Below are 11,602 nucleotides of genomic sequence, written 5' to 3' on the forward strand. Positions count from 1 at the left end.
ACTGGGGCTGGGGGCCCCCTCACTGTCTCTGGGGTGGTGACTGGGCTGGGCAGCGTTTTTCCATCAAACCTGTACTTTTAATTGGAAACAAGGGGCCTTGTCCACCTGCCCTGACCTGCAGGGTGGCGCTGCTGTGCCCATCCCAGCTGGGAACATGCTGGGAGCTACGGGCTGGGAAGTGCTCTGGGACGCAGGGGCTAGAGAAACTCTGGCTGGTTTATAGTGCCCCTGTTCTGTGTATGCATGCACACACATGGACATATGCACACACACGGATGCCCAGAGATGTGGCTCCGCACACAGACACACACAGATGCACACCCAGACAGACAAGACCTGGGCTGCTGTAACACATTATACAGTGGGGATCTATTGAACCAAACTGCCAATGCTGTATATGATGGAAACCGCTTCAAGCCAGGGAGTGCGGCAGCCCCCCGCGCCCCTAGTTCCAGCACCCATGGACATGCACACACACGCACACAGCCTCATGCACAGACCCGGCCTGTGGGAGCATCCCCGTTGGTTTGACAGAGGTTCCTTTGGTTCCAGACTCCCTCCTCTCCGGCCCAGAGAACCCGGCTGCCCGTGTCCAAGGCCAAGAGGAAGAAGGCAAAGGGGCTGTTCGGCTGACACCCACTGCCCCTCCCGCTTACTGTGGGGAGGGGTCTGGCCCCAGGCACTCGTTGCTCACCACAGCAGCTCCAGGACACCAGCGCAGAGCCTTGAATCCCTGATGCAGCATCTAGAAGGGCCAATCAGGGCTCCCGCTCCAGGCAGCGCGTGGGGCCCTCTCCCCACATGGCAGATCCTGCTGAAGGAAGTTTGTTTGGCCCCTTCTCACTTCACCTGTGGGCACTAGATGCTGGGAAGTCTGGTGCTGTGGCCAGGCCTCTCCACTGGCAGAGCCGGTGTGGCAGGCGTCTCCTCTGCTTCTCACCCCTGTGCATCTCCTAGCCCCACACCGGCCTGGATTTCCTGCCCAGCCCTTCTCCCCTCCCTCCCCCCAGCTGTGGGACTGCCCCTCCCTGTGCTCCGCAGGGCTGAGAACGTGGATGAGCTGAATGGGGGGAGGGGACAGGTTCCTGTTCTTTGGACGGGTGGCTCCACCCTTTATTTTTTGCAATAAAGGCCCCTCTCTGCCTGAGGACGCTGTGTCTGGCTGGGGATGGGGCCAGCTCTGGCTCCTCCCATTTGGTCTTGCCAAGTACCCCAGAGGAGCGGGGGCACATGGAAGCCCTGGCCATTCTCTCCAGCCTGTCACCTTCGCAGTCTCTTCCTTGGCAGCTGGTCCCCTCGCCTCCCGTGTCAGCTGGCCGAGACCAGTTCTCCCAGAGAGTTCAGAGAGGTTCTGCCCAGCCAGGAGCCACATTAGCCGCCAGCCAGGAGGCCAAGGGCAACATCTGAAACCAAGCCAATTGCAGCCTCCCTCATCGTTCAGCTGGAGGCACTGGACTACAGCTCCCAGCGTGCCCTGCTCCAGCATCATCTCCATGGGGGGCCGATGGCACCTGGCAGGTGCTCCGGGGGTTGCAGTTCTTCTCTGAAGAACTGGGCTGGGGCTGGCAGGTGCCAACCCCTGAGATAAGAGGCCTTGGGCTTCACGTCCAGTGGTGCCATCCAGGCTGGTTGCAGAACTGGGCAGAGGGCCTGGGTGCCAACCAGCCCCATCCTGAGACAGGGAAGTCTTTGATTTCTTCTTTGCTGGGAGTGGCCAGAACCCCATAAAAACCTCGACCCAGTCAGCAGCAGTGAGCCAGCCCTGCCCGATGGGCGCACAGCCTAGGATGGGGTGCTTAGAAACCGCTTTGGAAGGGCTAACTGATGTTTAAGGAAGGGTTAATCCATTGCTTGGTCTGGCAGGTTACTTAACCCGTACAGGGCCTCGAGGGCGGCTTGTCTCCATGCCATGCTACCCTGACTGCAGGGCGCGTAGAGCCTCCATCGGGCATGGAGCGGCCCTCAGAACCAGCTTGTGCGTGCAGCCTGTCTCTCCCCCCGGCTCCACCTCCCCCCACTCTGCAGCAGTGCCATGCTGGCTATCCGTCCACCCACCCATCACTTCCCTCTGTCTGGCAGCGTTTCGCTGGCTCCCTTCTTCATCCTCAGCTCACTCCCTGGCTTCACAGGGTGGGGCCGGCACTAGGATCCTGAGCCCCCTACCCATGCCCACAAGCCATGCTGTGGGTCCCAGGATGCCCCATGGAGATCAGGCTGGGGCCAGCAGTGCCTCTTCCTTGGCAGGACAGCTGGGCAGGGCACTGCCAGTCCCCTGGGCCCAGAGGGTGGGCGGAGGGGGATGGTCTCTGCGGCAGAGCTGAGTCCCAGGTGGGGCTGCTCTGGGCTGGGCTGGCTGCAGCCAATGTTTCTCGCATGCATTGTCGTTGTCGAGGGGGAAACGAAAACATCGCGCGGAGGGAGAGCGCTAGTGTTTGTGGAAAGGAATGAATGGCCTTCGCTGAGCCCGGAGCAAGCTGCCTTTTATATTTCCTCTTCAAGCGTGGAGATTGCAGGGCGGGAAGGAGAAGCTGCGGGCAGCCCCCACCCCAGCTACAGCCCCCACCACAGCACACTAGCACCCACCTTCTGCTTGATCTGCCAATGCTGATTGCAGTCGAAAGGTGGCCCCCAGGGGCATGGCAGGGTCAGGGGGTATGGGGGCATACGGCAGGGTCAGCGGGCTGCATGGTGGAATGGGAGATGTGATGAGGGGTTGCACAGTATGTGGGGGGTGCATGGCAAAGGGGGCACACAGCAAGGGGCAGGGCTGGCAGGAGGACACTGGAGTGCGTTCCCCAAGTCGTCCTGGGCTGACAGTGATGCCCCAATAACAGCCCCGGGACAATAATGGAGGAGACTGTGTCCCCAGCACTAGGGGGCGCTGCTGCATAGCACCTTTGGATCTGCAGGCAGGGGGTGCTGCCCCACCCCTTCCTCCCCACACTAGACCTTCCCCTGGGCCAACTCCTCATGTCTGGGATGGGGGGACCCAGCCTCAGTCGCATGCATCCTGGGCACTGAGCCTCTGGGGGCACCTTCCCTTAGGAGCCCCCTGCTCCTGAGCCAGCAGGGTTCTCTGCACAACCTCCCTGCCTGGGGGGCGAGCACCCAGGCCCCAGCAGGGCACCAAAGCCAGGAATCCTGCCCCTCCTTGCCATGAGGCCGGGCTGGAGAGCAGGATCGTGGCCCCAGCTGTTCAGCCAGAACCTGTTGGACCCAGGGGCTCTGCGCTCCCCACAGACTGGCTGCTGCAGCCTGTCCTGCTCCTCGCCTATCCAGGAGGTCATCTCCTCCCCACCCTGTGCCTAGGCCAGCTGGAGGTGTGAGGGTCGGGGGGGGGGGTGTCTATTCCTCTTACCCAGGGCAGGGGAAGCTTTCAGGGCAGTTAGGCTGATGCGGGAGATCTGAGCACAGATGCACTCGTTACCTGTGGGGATGGAGGTCATGTTCCCCCCTGGGGGTCTGTGAAAGTGCAGCTCTTGGAGCTGGGCGGGTGGTTGGCTGCTCCCCCTTCCCCACATTGTTCCTTAGGAAGCTGAGCACTTATGGGTCAGTGTACAGCACCCACTGCCTATGTGTTCTGGAAGGTGGAGCAGGAGCAGAGCTTGCTGGGACGATAGGATGTCCTGAGTCCAGACTCTATAGCTCTGCCAGTGTCCCTCACTCGTGACCCCACAGCCTCCTGCTAGCCCAGCCCTGGGCTCCTCCCCCCAGCTCTGCTGGCGCCCCTCACTCCTGACCTGCAGCCCTCAGCTAGCCCAGCCCTGGGCTCACCCCACCCCCCAGCTCTGCCGGTGCCCCTTACTCTTGACCTGCAGCCCCCTGCTAGCCCAACCCTGGGCTCCTCCCCCCAGCTCTGCTGGTGCCCCTCAATCCTGACCTGTAGCCCCCTGCTAGCCCAGGCTTCCCCTCTCCCATAGTCTCTAACTCTTGCTTCCTTGTCACAGAAGTGCCTGTCTCAGCTGCCGTGGGATGGGGGCAGCAGGTGGGTAGCAGTTTTGCCCTCTTTAGAAGCCTGAGCCTAGCACACCCATATCCCCATTCTGTGCCCACTTGCTGTGTAACGGCTTTTCCTGAATGAGGAAGAGGCTTTTGGCCTGGCGGGGAGAGGGAGAGTACAGCCCTTTCCCCTCCCACTTTGGGGCAGAGGGGACTTAAAAACTGAGAGAAGTTGAATTCTTCAGTTCCAACTCTCATCATTCAGCCAGGATCAGCCAGTTTCTTAGTTTAGTGCTTCTGCAGGAAAGGTCAGCTGTGAAATCGTTAATGCTGCTGATCATAGACTTTAAGATCAGAAGGGACCATCATGATCGTCTAGTCTGACCTGCACAATGCAGCCTACGGAATCTCACCCACCCACTCCTGTAACAAACCCCTAACTTATGTCTGAGCTATTGAAGTCCTCAAATCGTGGTTTAAAGACTTCAAGGTGCAGAGAAGCCTCCCTCAAGTGACCCGTGCCCCATGCTACAGAGGAAGGTGAAAAACCTCCAGGGCCTCTTCCAATCTCCCCTGGCGGAAAATTCCTTCCCGACCCCAAATATGGCGATCAGCTAAACCCTGATGTGGGCAAGACTCACCAGCCAGACACCCAGGAAAAAATTCTCTGTGGTAACTCAGATCCCAGCCCGTCTAACATCCCATCACAGGCCAACTGAGCACCATTCGACCACTACCGCTAGTAGTCGAAGATCAATTAATTGCCAAAATTAGGCTATCCTATCATATCTCCTCCATAAACTTATCAAGCTTTGTCTTGAAGCTAGATATGTCTTTTGCCCCCACTGCTTCCCCTTGGAAGGCTGTTCCAGAACTTCACTCCTCTGATGGTTAGAAACCTTCATCTAAATTTCAAGTCTAAACTTCCTGATGGCCAGTTTATATCCATTTATTCTTGTGTCCACATTGGTACTGAGCTTAAATAATTCTTCTCCCTCCATGGTTTTTATCCCTCTAATATATTTCTAGAGAGCAATCATATCTCCTCTCAGCCTTCTTTTAGTTAGGCTAAACAAGCCAAGCTCATTGAGTCTCCTTTCATAAGACAAGTTTTCCATTCCTCGGATCATCCTAGTAGCCCCTCTCTGTACCTGTTCCAGTTTGAATTCATCCTTCTTAAACATGGGAGACCAGAACTGCACACAGTATTCTAGGTGAGGTCTCACCAGTGCCTTGTATAATGGTACTAAAACCTCCTTATCCCTACTGGAAATGCCTCTCCTGATGCATCCCAAAACCACATTAGCTTTTTTCATGGCCATATCACATTGGCGGCTCATAGTCATCCTGTGATCAACCAATACTCCGAGGTCCTTCTCCTCTTCCGTTACTTCTAATTGATGTGTCCCCAGTTTATAACAAAAATTCTTATTAATCCCTAAATTCATGACCTTGCACTTTTCCCTATTAATTTCATCCTATTACTATTACTCCAGTTTACAAGGTCATCCAGATCCTCCTGTATGATATCCCGGTCCTCTGTATTGGCAATACCTCCCAGCTTTGTGTTATCCGCAAACTTTATTAGCACATTCCCGCTTTTTGTGCCAAGGTCAGTAATAAAAAGATTAAATAAGATTGGTCCCAAAACTGATCCCTGAGGAACTCCACTAGTAACCTCCTTCCAGTCTGACAGTTCACCTTTCAGTGTAACCCACTGTAGTCTCCCCTTTAACCAGTTCCTTATCCACCTTTCAGTTTTCATATTGACCCCCATCTTTTCCAATTTAGCTAATCTCCATGTGGAACCATATCAAACGCCTTACTGAAATCGAGGTAAATTAGATCCACTGCGTTCCCTTTGTCTAAAAAATCTGTTACCTTCTCAAAGAAGGAGATCAGGTTGGTTTGACATGATCTACCTTTTGTAAAGCCATGTTGTATTTTGTCCCAATTACCATTGACCTCAATGTCCTTAACTACTTTCTCCTTCAAAATTTTTTCCAAGACCTTGCATACTACAGATGTCAAACTAACAGGCCTGTAGTTACCCGGATCGCTTTTTTTACCTTTCTTAAAAATAGATGTTTAAAGTGTCATCATTAGGCTCCAGTGTAAACCTGATCATTGGGGACAGGGAGAGTTCATGTGTCCCTCTGGGCTTGTCTCCTGTTCGGAAGGTATTCCTGTGACCACAGAGGTGGGATGTTCAGTGCAAATCAGTGCCGGGGGCCCTGCAGGCCTCCCTGGAGCACAGCAGAGTGACCCCATGGATAGCTGGGGTGGGGGCCATGCAGGGTGTCTCCCCGGGTCCTTGCCACTTGGTGCCTGGATTTCCAATGAATGTGCTGCTTATTCCCATGTGGGATGGTGGGAAGTGGATCCAGGCCTGGGGGTGCGGGGGAGCTGACCACTGGCCACTCCCTGGGACGCGTTCACAGGGCAGCCAGTGCAAGACAGGAGTTTGGCCAGGGCTGGGATTTCATGGATATCAACCCTGCCTGGGGGGAGACCCCTCTGATTGGCCACTCTCCCCACTTCCCCTTCCTCTGGGGAAGGGCAGCCAATTGGAGTTGCTGCTCTTTGCTCCACCCCTTCTCCAGGACCCAGGGGAAATTTTAGGGAGGGGAGGGGCTCTAGAGAGCAGCTCAGGGCGGCTCCTCGTCCCTCTCCTGTGAGCAATGGGTGGTTCTGCTTCCCCCCATTCCTTGTCCTGGCGAGGGGGGAGGAGGGTACAGAGCCCATGCAGCTGCAGGAGTAGAGGTGGGGCTGCAGGGGGCAGAATTAATTGCTGGGCTGGAGGAGGGCCAATGTTGGGTCTGTGCCGTCTGGCAGACATGAGAGCCTTCACAGCGGGCCAGGGGCACCTTGCTCTGTGCATTTGGGGGCATTGGCAGCGCTGGACTGCCCAGCCCGTGCTGGGGGGTGGGCTTCAAACAGTGAAAGGCCCCCAAAACACACCAGAGACTTGAGCTTGCCCCCCAGCTCTGCCAGTGCCCCTCACTCCCGACCCGCAGCCCCCTGCTCTCCCAGGACCCGGCTCAGTTCAGGCTCCCAGTGCACGTTAAAGCTCAGCCTCCATCATTTGAGTCCATAAATATTAGTTTCCGCAGAGTTTAATGAAGCCGTTATGCAGGGCACGGCCCGTGGCCTTAACAACGGCTCTGTGGCCTCGATTAAAGGGACCTTTCAGTTGCTTTCAAGTATTTTTAGAAAAGGGGGGGGGGGAACCCCAGCTGAGCTGGGAGAGGAAAATCCCGAGCTGGCCTGGTACAAAACTAAGGAAATAGCACCACCTAGACTGCAGCTCCCTCCCTGGCTTAGCTGGCAAGCTGCTGGGTCCTCTCTGCTCTGTGCCCGAGAGGGCTAGTCCTGTTCCCACTCTGCAAGGTCTGGGGCCACGCGGCTCCGTCAGCCCCCCGGCGGGCCTGGTTCAACCCTGGAAGGTTTCCTGCTCTGCCCAGTGCCAGGTGCCCAAGTACTAACTGGGGAGGGTCATGCTATAAATAATGTGATGATCTCAAGAAGCACCTTCCCTGGGCTCAGCACCAGCCTTGTACAGAGGGGAAACGGAGGCACGGAAAGAGGCAGCGCTTGCCCAAAGTCACCCAGCAAGTCAGCGGAGGGAATAGACCCAGGAGTTCTGGCTCCCACCTCACTGGCCCACCAGTGGTTAGGAGAACAGCCCTGGCTCTTTGGGGGACATCCCCTGCCCCCCGGCAGAGAACCTTGCTCCCTCCTGCCCTGTGGGTGACAGCAGGGTCTGCCTGTCCCCAAAGTGCCATCTATGCCCCCACACTTTGAGGGGGTGGGCTCGTTTTGTGCAGCGCTTTGCATGCTTCTACCCTTCCCACAGAGCACAGGGGTGGATCCAGAGCAGGAGGGGGTATCCCTAGCCTCCAGCCCCATGGGCTAGGGATTCCCCCTAGCCCCCAGTGGGAGGGGGCTCACTTCCTCCAAGGGTAGGGGGCTTCATTAGGCCTTGGTTATTAACAAGTGTGATGCATCCAGTGCATGCATCCCTATCCGGTGCATACTCCGACCCGGACGCCCTAGTGCTGGGGCTGAGAGCAGAGCAGGACCTGCCCTGCGGAGCCTGCCCTGCTCCAGAGCTCAAGGCCAGGGCCCTGGCAGGAGGTGACACACGTGAGGGCTTTTCCCGTATGCTCTGGGGTTCCCTGCCCTTTGAGCTGTCCCCTGGCATTCCTGCTGTCTTCATTTGTGATTGTGAGGTGAGGTTTGTTCCTCTGCACCTGCCCCTGCCCAGCCCTGGAGCAGCCTTGCTGTTATGGGTATTAACAGTATGGGTTATGGGGGCCCCATTGTGCCAGGCACTGTCCAGATCCCAACCAAGATCAGGGACCCGTTGCATCGGGTGCTGCCCAGCCCCCAACCGAGATCAGGGCCCCATTCTGCCGGATGCTGCCCCGCCCCCGACCAAGGTCAGGGCTCCGTCATGCCAGGTGCTGCCCAGCCCCTGACTGAGATCAGGGCCCCGTTGTTCCAAGCGCTGCCCAGCCCCCAACCGAGATCAGAGCCCTGTCACGCCGGGCACTGCCCAGCCCCCGACTGAGGTCAGGGCCCCGTTATGCTGGGCACTGTACAGACCCTCTGACTAAGATCAGGGCCCCTTGGACCCCCCACATGGTCTCAGTCCCAGCCCAAGCCCCTCGGACCCCCACAATATTCAGAGGAAACATTAAGAACAGTCCCGCTTCATCACACCTAGCTACAAGCCCCCTCCTCCACAGTTCTGATGGTGTGGGGTGCTCCAGGAGATATTGATGGGCTGTGGGGGGGTTGAGGGGCCCAGCGAGGCAGGGGTCTGTACTCACTTGCTGGTTGCTTGTTAGTGATCCAGACGGTTTGGAGAGCCCATCGGTAGGGGGTGAGCGGCAGCACTCACCCGGACTCAAGGCTGATGCTTTGTGGCATCGGATGCCCATGGGTCCGGCAGAGGCCTCCAGGGCTCCTCTTCTCTGCAGCAACCCCAGTGGTAGTTGTGGGAGGGAAACAGCTCCGCGACCAAGTGACACAGAGTCATGAGTGTGTGGGGGAGGGACTTATGTGGGTGTTGTGGTGCTGCTGGGTGTTGGGGGGACGTACGTGGATGTCATGGCACTGTGAGGGGGGCATTGGTGGGCTTTATGCTGCCTGGGGGTGGTGGGGCATACCTGGGCATTGTGGTGCCGTGAGCTGGGCTGGGGGGAGTATGTGGGCTTTGTGGTTCCATGAGTGGGGTTGGGGGACATATGTGGGTGTTTGTACTGGGCTGGGGGGAGTATGTGGGCTTTGTGGTGCCGTGAGTGGGGTTGGGGGGTGTACGTGGGTGTCGAGGTGCCGTGAGTGGGGTTGGGGGTGTATGTGGGCATTGTGAGTGGGGTTGGGGGGTGTACATAGGTGTGGTGCCATGAGCAGCGTTGGGGGGTGTACATGGACATCATGGCACCATGAGTGGAGCCGGGGGCGTACGTGGGCGTCGTGGCACCGTGAGCGGGGTTGGGGGATGTACATGGGTGTGGTGGTGCCGTGAGCGGCGTTGGGGGGTGTACATGGGCATCATGGTGCTGTGAGCAGGGCGGGGGGGCATACGTGGGTGTTGTGGCACCGTGAGCAAGGTTGGGGGATGTACATGGGTGTGGTGGCACCGTGAGCGGGGTTGGGGGATGTATATGGGTGTGGTGGTGCTGTGACCGGGGTTGGGGGGCGTACGTGGGCGTCGTGGTGCCGTGTGCTGGCGGGTGCGTTTCTCATACGCAGGTCCTGGGAGTGGGTTACCCACCAGCTGGAGAAGGCGTCTCTGGGCTGGAGGGGAGAGTTAACGGTGGATGCTGCAGAAGGCCTGTCCCTAGGAGTGGCCAGGCCAGGCCAGCCGAGGGACTGATCTAGACCAGTCTCCTGTTCCTGGCAAGTGCTCGGTCCCCAGCCCAGCCCCACACTCCCCACATTGCCCTGCCATGGGATGGCAAAGCCCCAGAGAGGCAGGTGGGGTGGGATGAGGCCCCTGCCTTGCCCCTTCATGGCCTAGAAAATGCCTCCCAAGCCCTCCCCTCTGTGCCAAGCCCCCGGGAGCCCATCCCTGAGGGGTCCCTGCCAGGGAGATGCAGGGGGCTAACTGCGGAGTTGGGGGCTGCTCACCTGGCACTTTCCTGTGTGGCATTGGGGGGGGGGAGAGCAGCATTAGGTGCTTGGCTGGCAGGGCTCATGGAGGCCATGGCGTGTTGGTTAATAAGTGGCTGCTGATTCTCGGTGTGCAGCTGGTGGCCCTAGTCCTGCTTCCCCGAGGGGACGGGTGCCGGGGCGGGGGATAGAGTAGCCTTGGGAGCTGGCGGTGCCAGCACCTCTGGAAATTCAGTCCCAGGGCTCTCAAGCTGGGCATCCCACCTCAGTGGGTGCTTCTGGCTGCACCCGCATGTTTGAGGTCCCCAGAATGAACCCCACTGGTTGCTCCCCTGCAGCATGGTGCCCCCAGGGCCGGTGTGGCACCCATCTCGGCATGGCAGGCCACTCCTGGGAACTAGCCTGGCCTGGGCTCTGCCTCTCTGGGACCCACCCCGGCCTCTGCCTCTCGCCTGGCCTAGCCAGAGCACCCCGGGAAGGGCTATGGCACTGGGCGGAGGCTGCCCAAAGGAGTTGGCCTACCTGGGAAGATGAGGCTGGCTGTGGGGAGAGGGGCACAGCGCCCTCCCTGGTGCAGAGCCGAGGGGGCTGGAGGGGGCTTGGCCGGCCCCTGGCCTGGGTAGTGAAATCAGGGTGTTGTGTTTACTTTCCCCTATTGGCAGCTGGAAGGGGAAGCCCATCCCAGCCCCGCATTGTTGTCTCAGCGAGTTAATCAGATCCCATAATCCTGTTGTGGAAATATCGGGCCTCCCTCCGAACAATAGAGACCGAGAATATTGTGGTTAAATTTCAACCAGCTGCCTCCCTGCTCTGTTTGATCCCCCCCTCCCAGGGCGCGCTGGGGCATCTGGTATCAGCCCTGATGCAGGGGGAAGAGGAATCTTCGCCTGCTCTGCTCCAGGAATCCCGCACACCTGCAGCCCCGAGCAAATAGAGCCGAGGAGTGGGGGGCCCTGCTTGGGCTGCAGGGCTCCCGGGTGGGGGGCGCCCGCTATGACGGGCTCAGGGCCCCTCCACGTGTGTTTTGTTGACACCTGTCGAAGTCGCCCGGGTGGCCTGGGAGCCGGGGCCCCCAGAGCAGGGCTGGTTCCCGGGGTGGAGGGAGCCCTCTGGCCTCGCTCTCGTTGGCGGGGTGGGGGCAGCTGCCTACCGGGGCTCGCCCTCAGGGACAGGTGGAGCGGGACCCTCCCCGGCCGGTGGGGTGGGCTCCGACCAGTGGCGCTCTTGGCAGGGGGAGGAGGCTGCCGGCGGCCCATGGCAGGTTCCGCGGGGAGGCGGAGGGAGGGAGCTGGGAGGCTGGGACATGGGCAGGGTGCGGTCCTGGCGGTTCCCGATCCCGGATCTCTTCAATTTCCCCTCTCACTCGTGCCCTGGGAGTGAAGGCAGCAGCGGCTCCGGCTCCAGCTCCAGCCCCTGCAGCCACCGCCGCCCTGACCACCAGGGCGCAAACCGCGGGGACTCCGGGCAGCCGGGCCCCGGCCCCGCAGCAGCCGCCCCGCTGCCAAAACAAACGGCCCTTCGCTATTTATTGGAGGCGGCCGGG

The 11,602-nt window shown here is 59.1% G+C and overlaps 1 protein-coding gene across 2 annotated transcripts in view; it reads left to right on the forward strand.

The window, feature by feature from the left end:
• Positions 1-1,275, forward strand: part of NHEJ1 (non-homologous end joining factor 1) — a 143,868-nt gene extending 142,593 nt beyond the window's left edge. The window contains exon 8 of one of the 2 annotated variants that reach the window (XM_038420914.2): positions 553-1,267. In XM_038420914.2, the coding sequence (XP_038276842.1) occupies positions 553-633 (81 nt within the window). In that variant the 3' untranslated portion in view covers positions 634-1,267. Of the gene's footprint in view, positions 1-552 lie in introns of both variants that reach the window. The other variant, XM_038420915.2, reaches the window with a different exon arrangement.
• The last annotated feature ends 10,327 nt before the right edge of the window (positions 1,276-11,602 follow it).

Source organism: Dermochelys coriacea, chromosome 11 (genome assembly GCF_009764565.3).
Source record: "Dermochelys coriacea isolate rDerCor1 chromosome 11, rDerCor1.pri.v4, whole genome shotgun sequence".
In the NCBI taxonomy this organism is placed as follows: Eukaryota; Metazoa; Chordata; order Testudines; family Dermochelyidae; genus Dermochelys; species Dermochelys coriacea.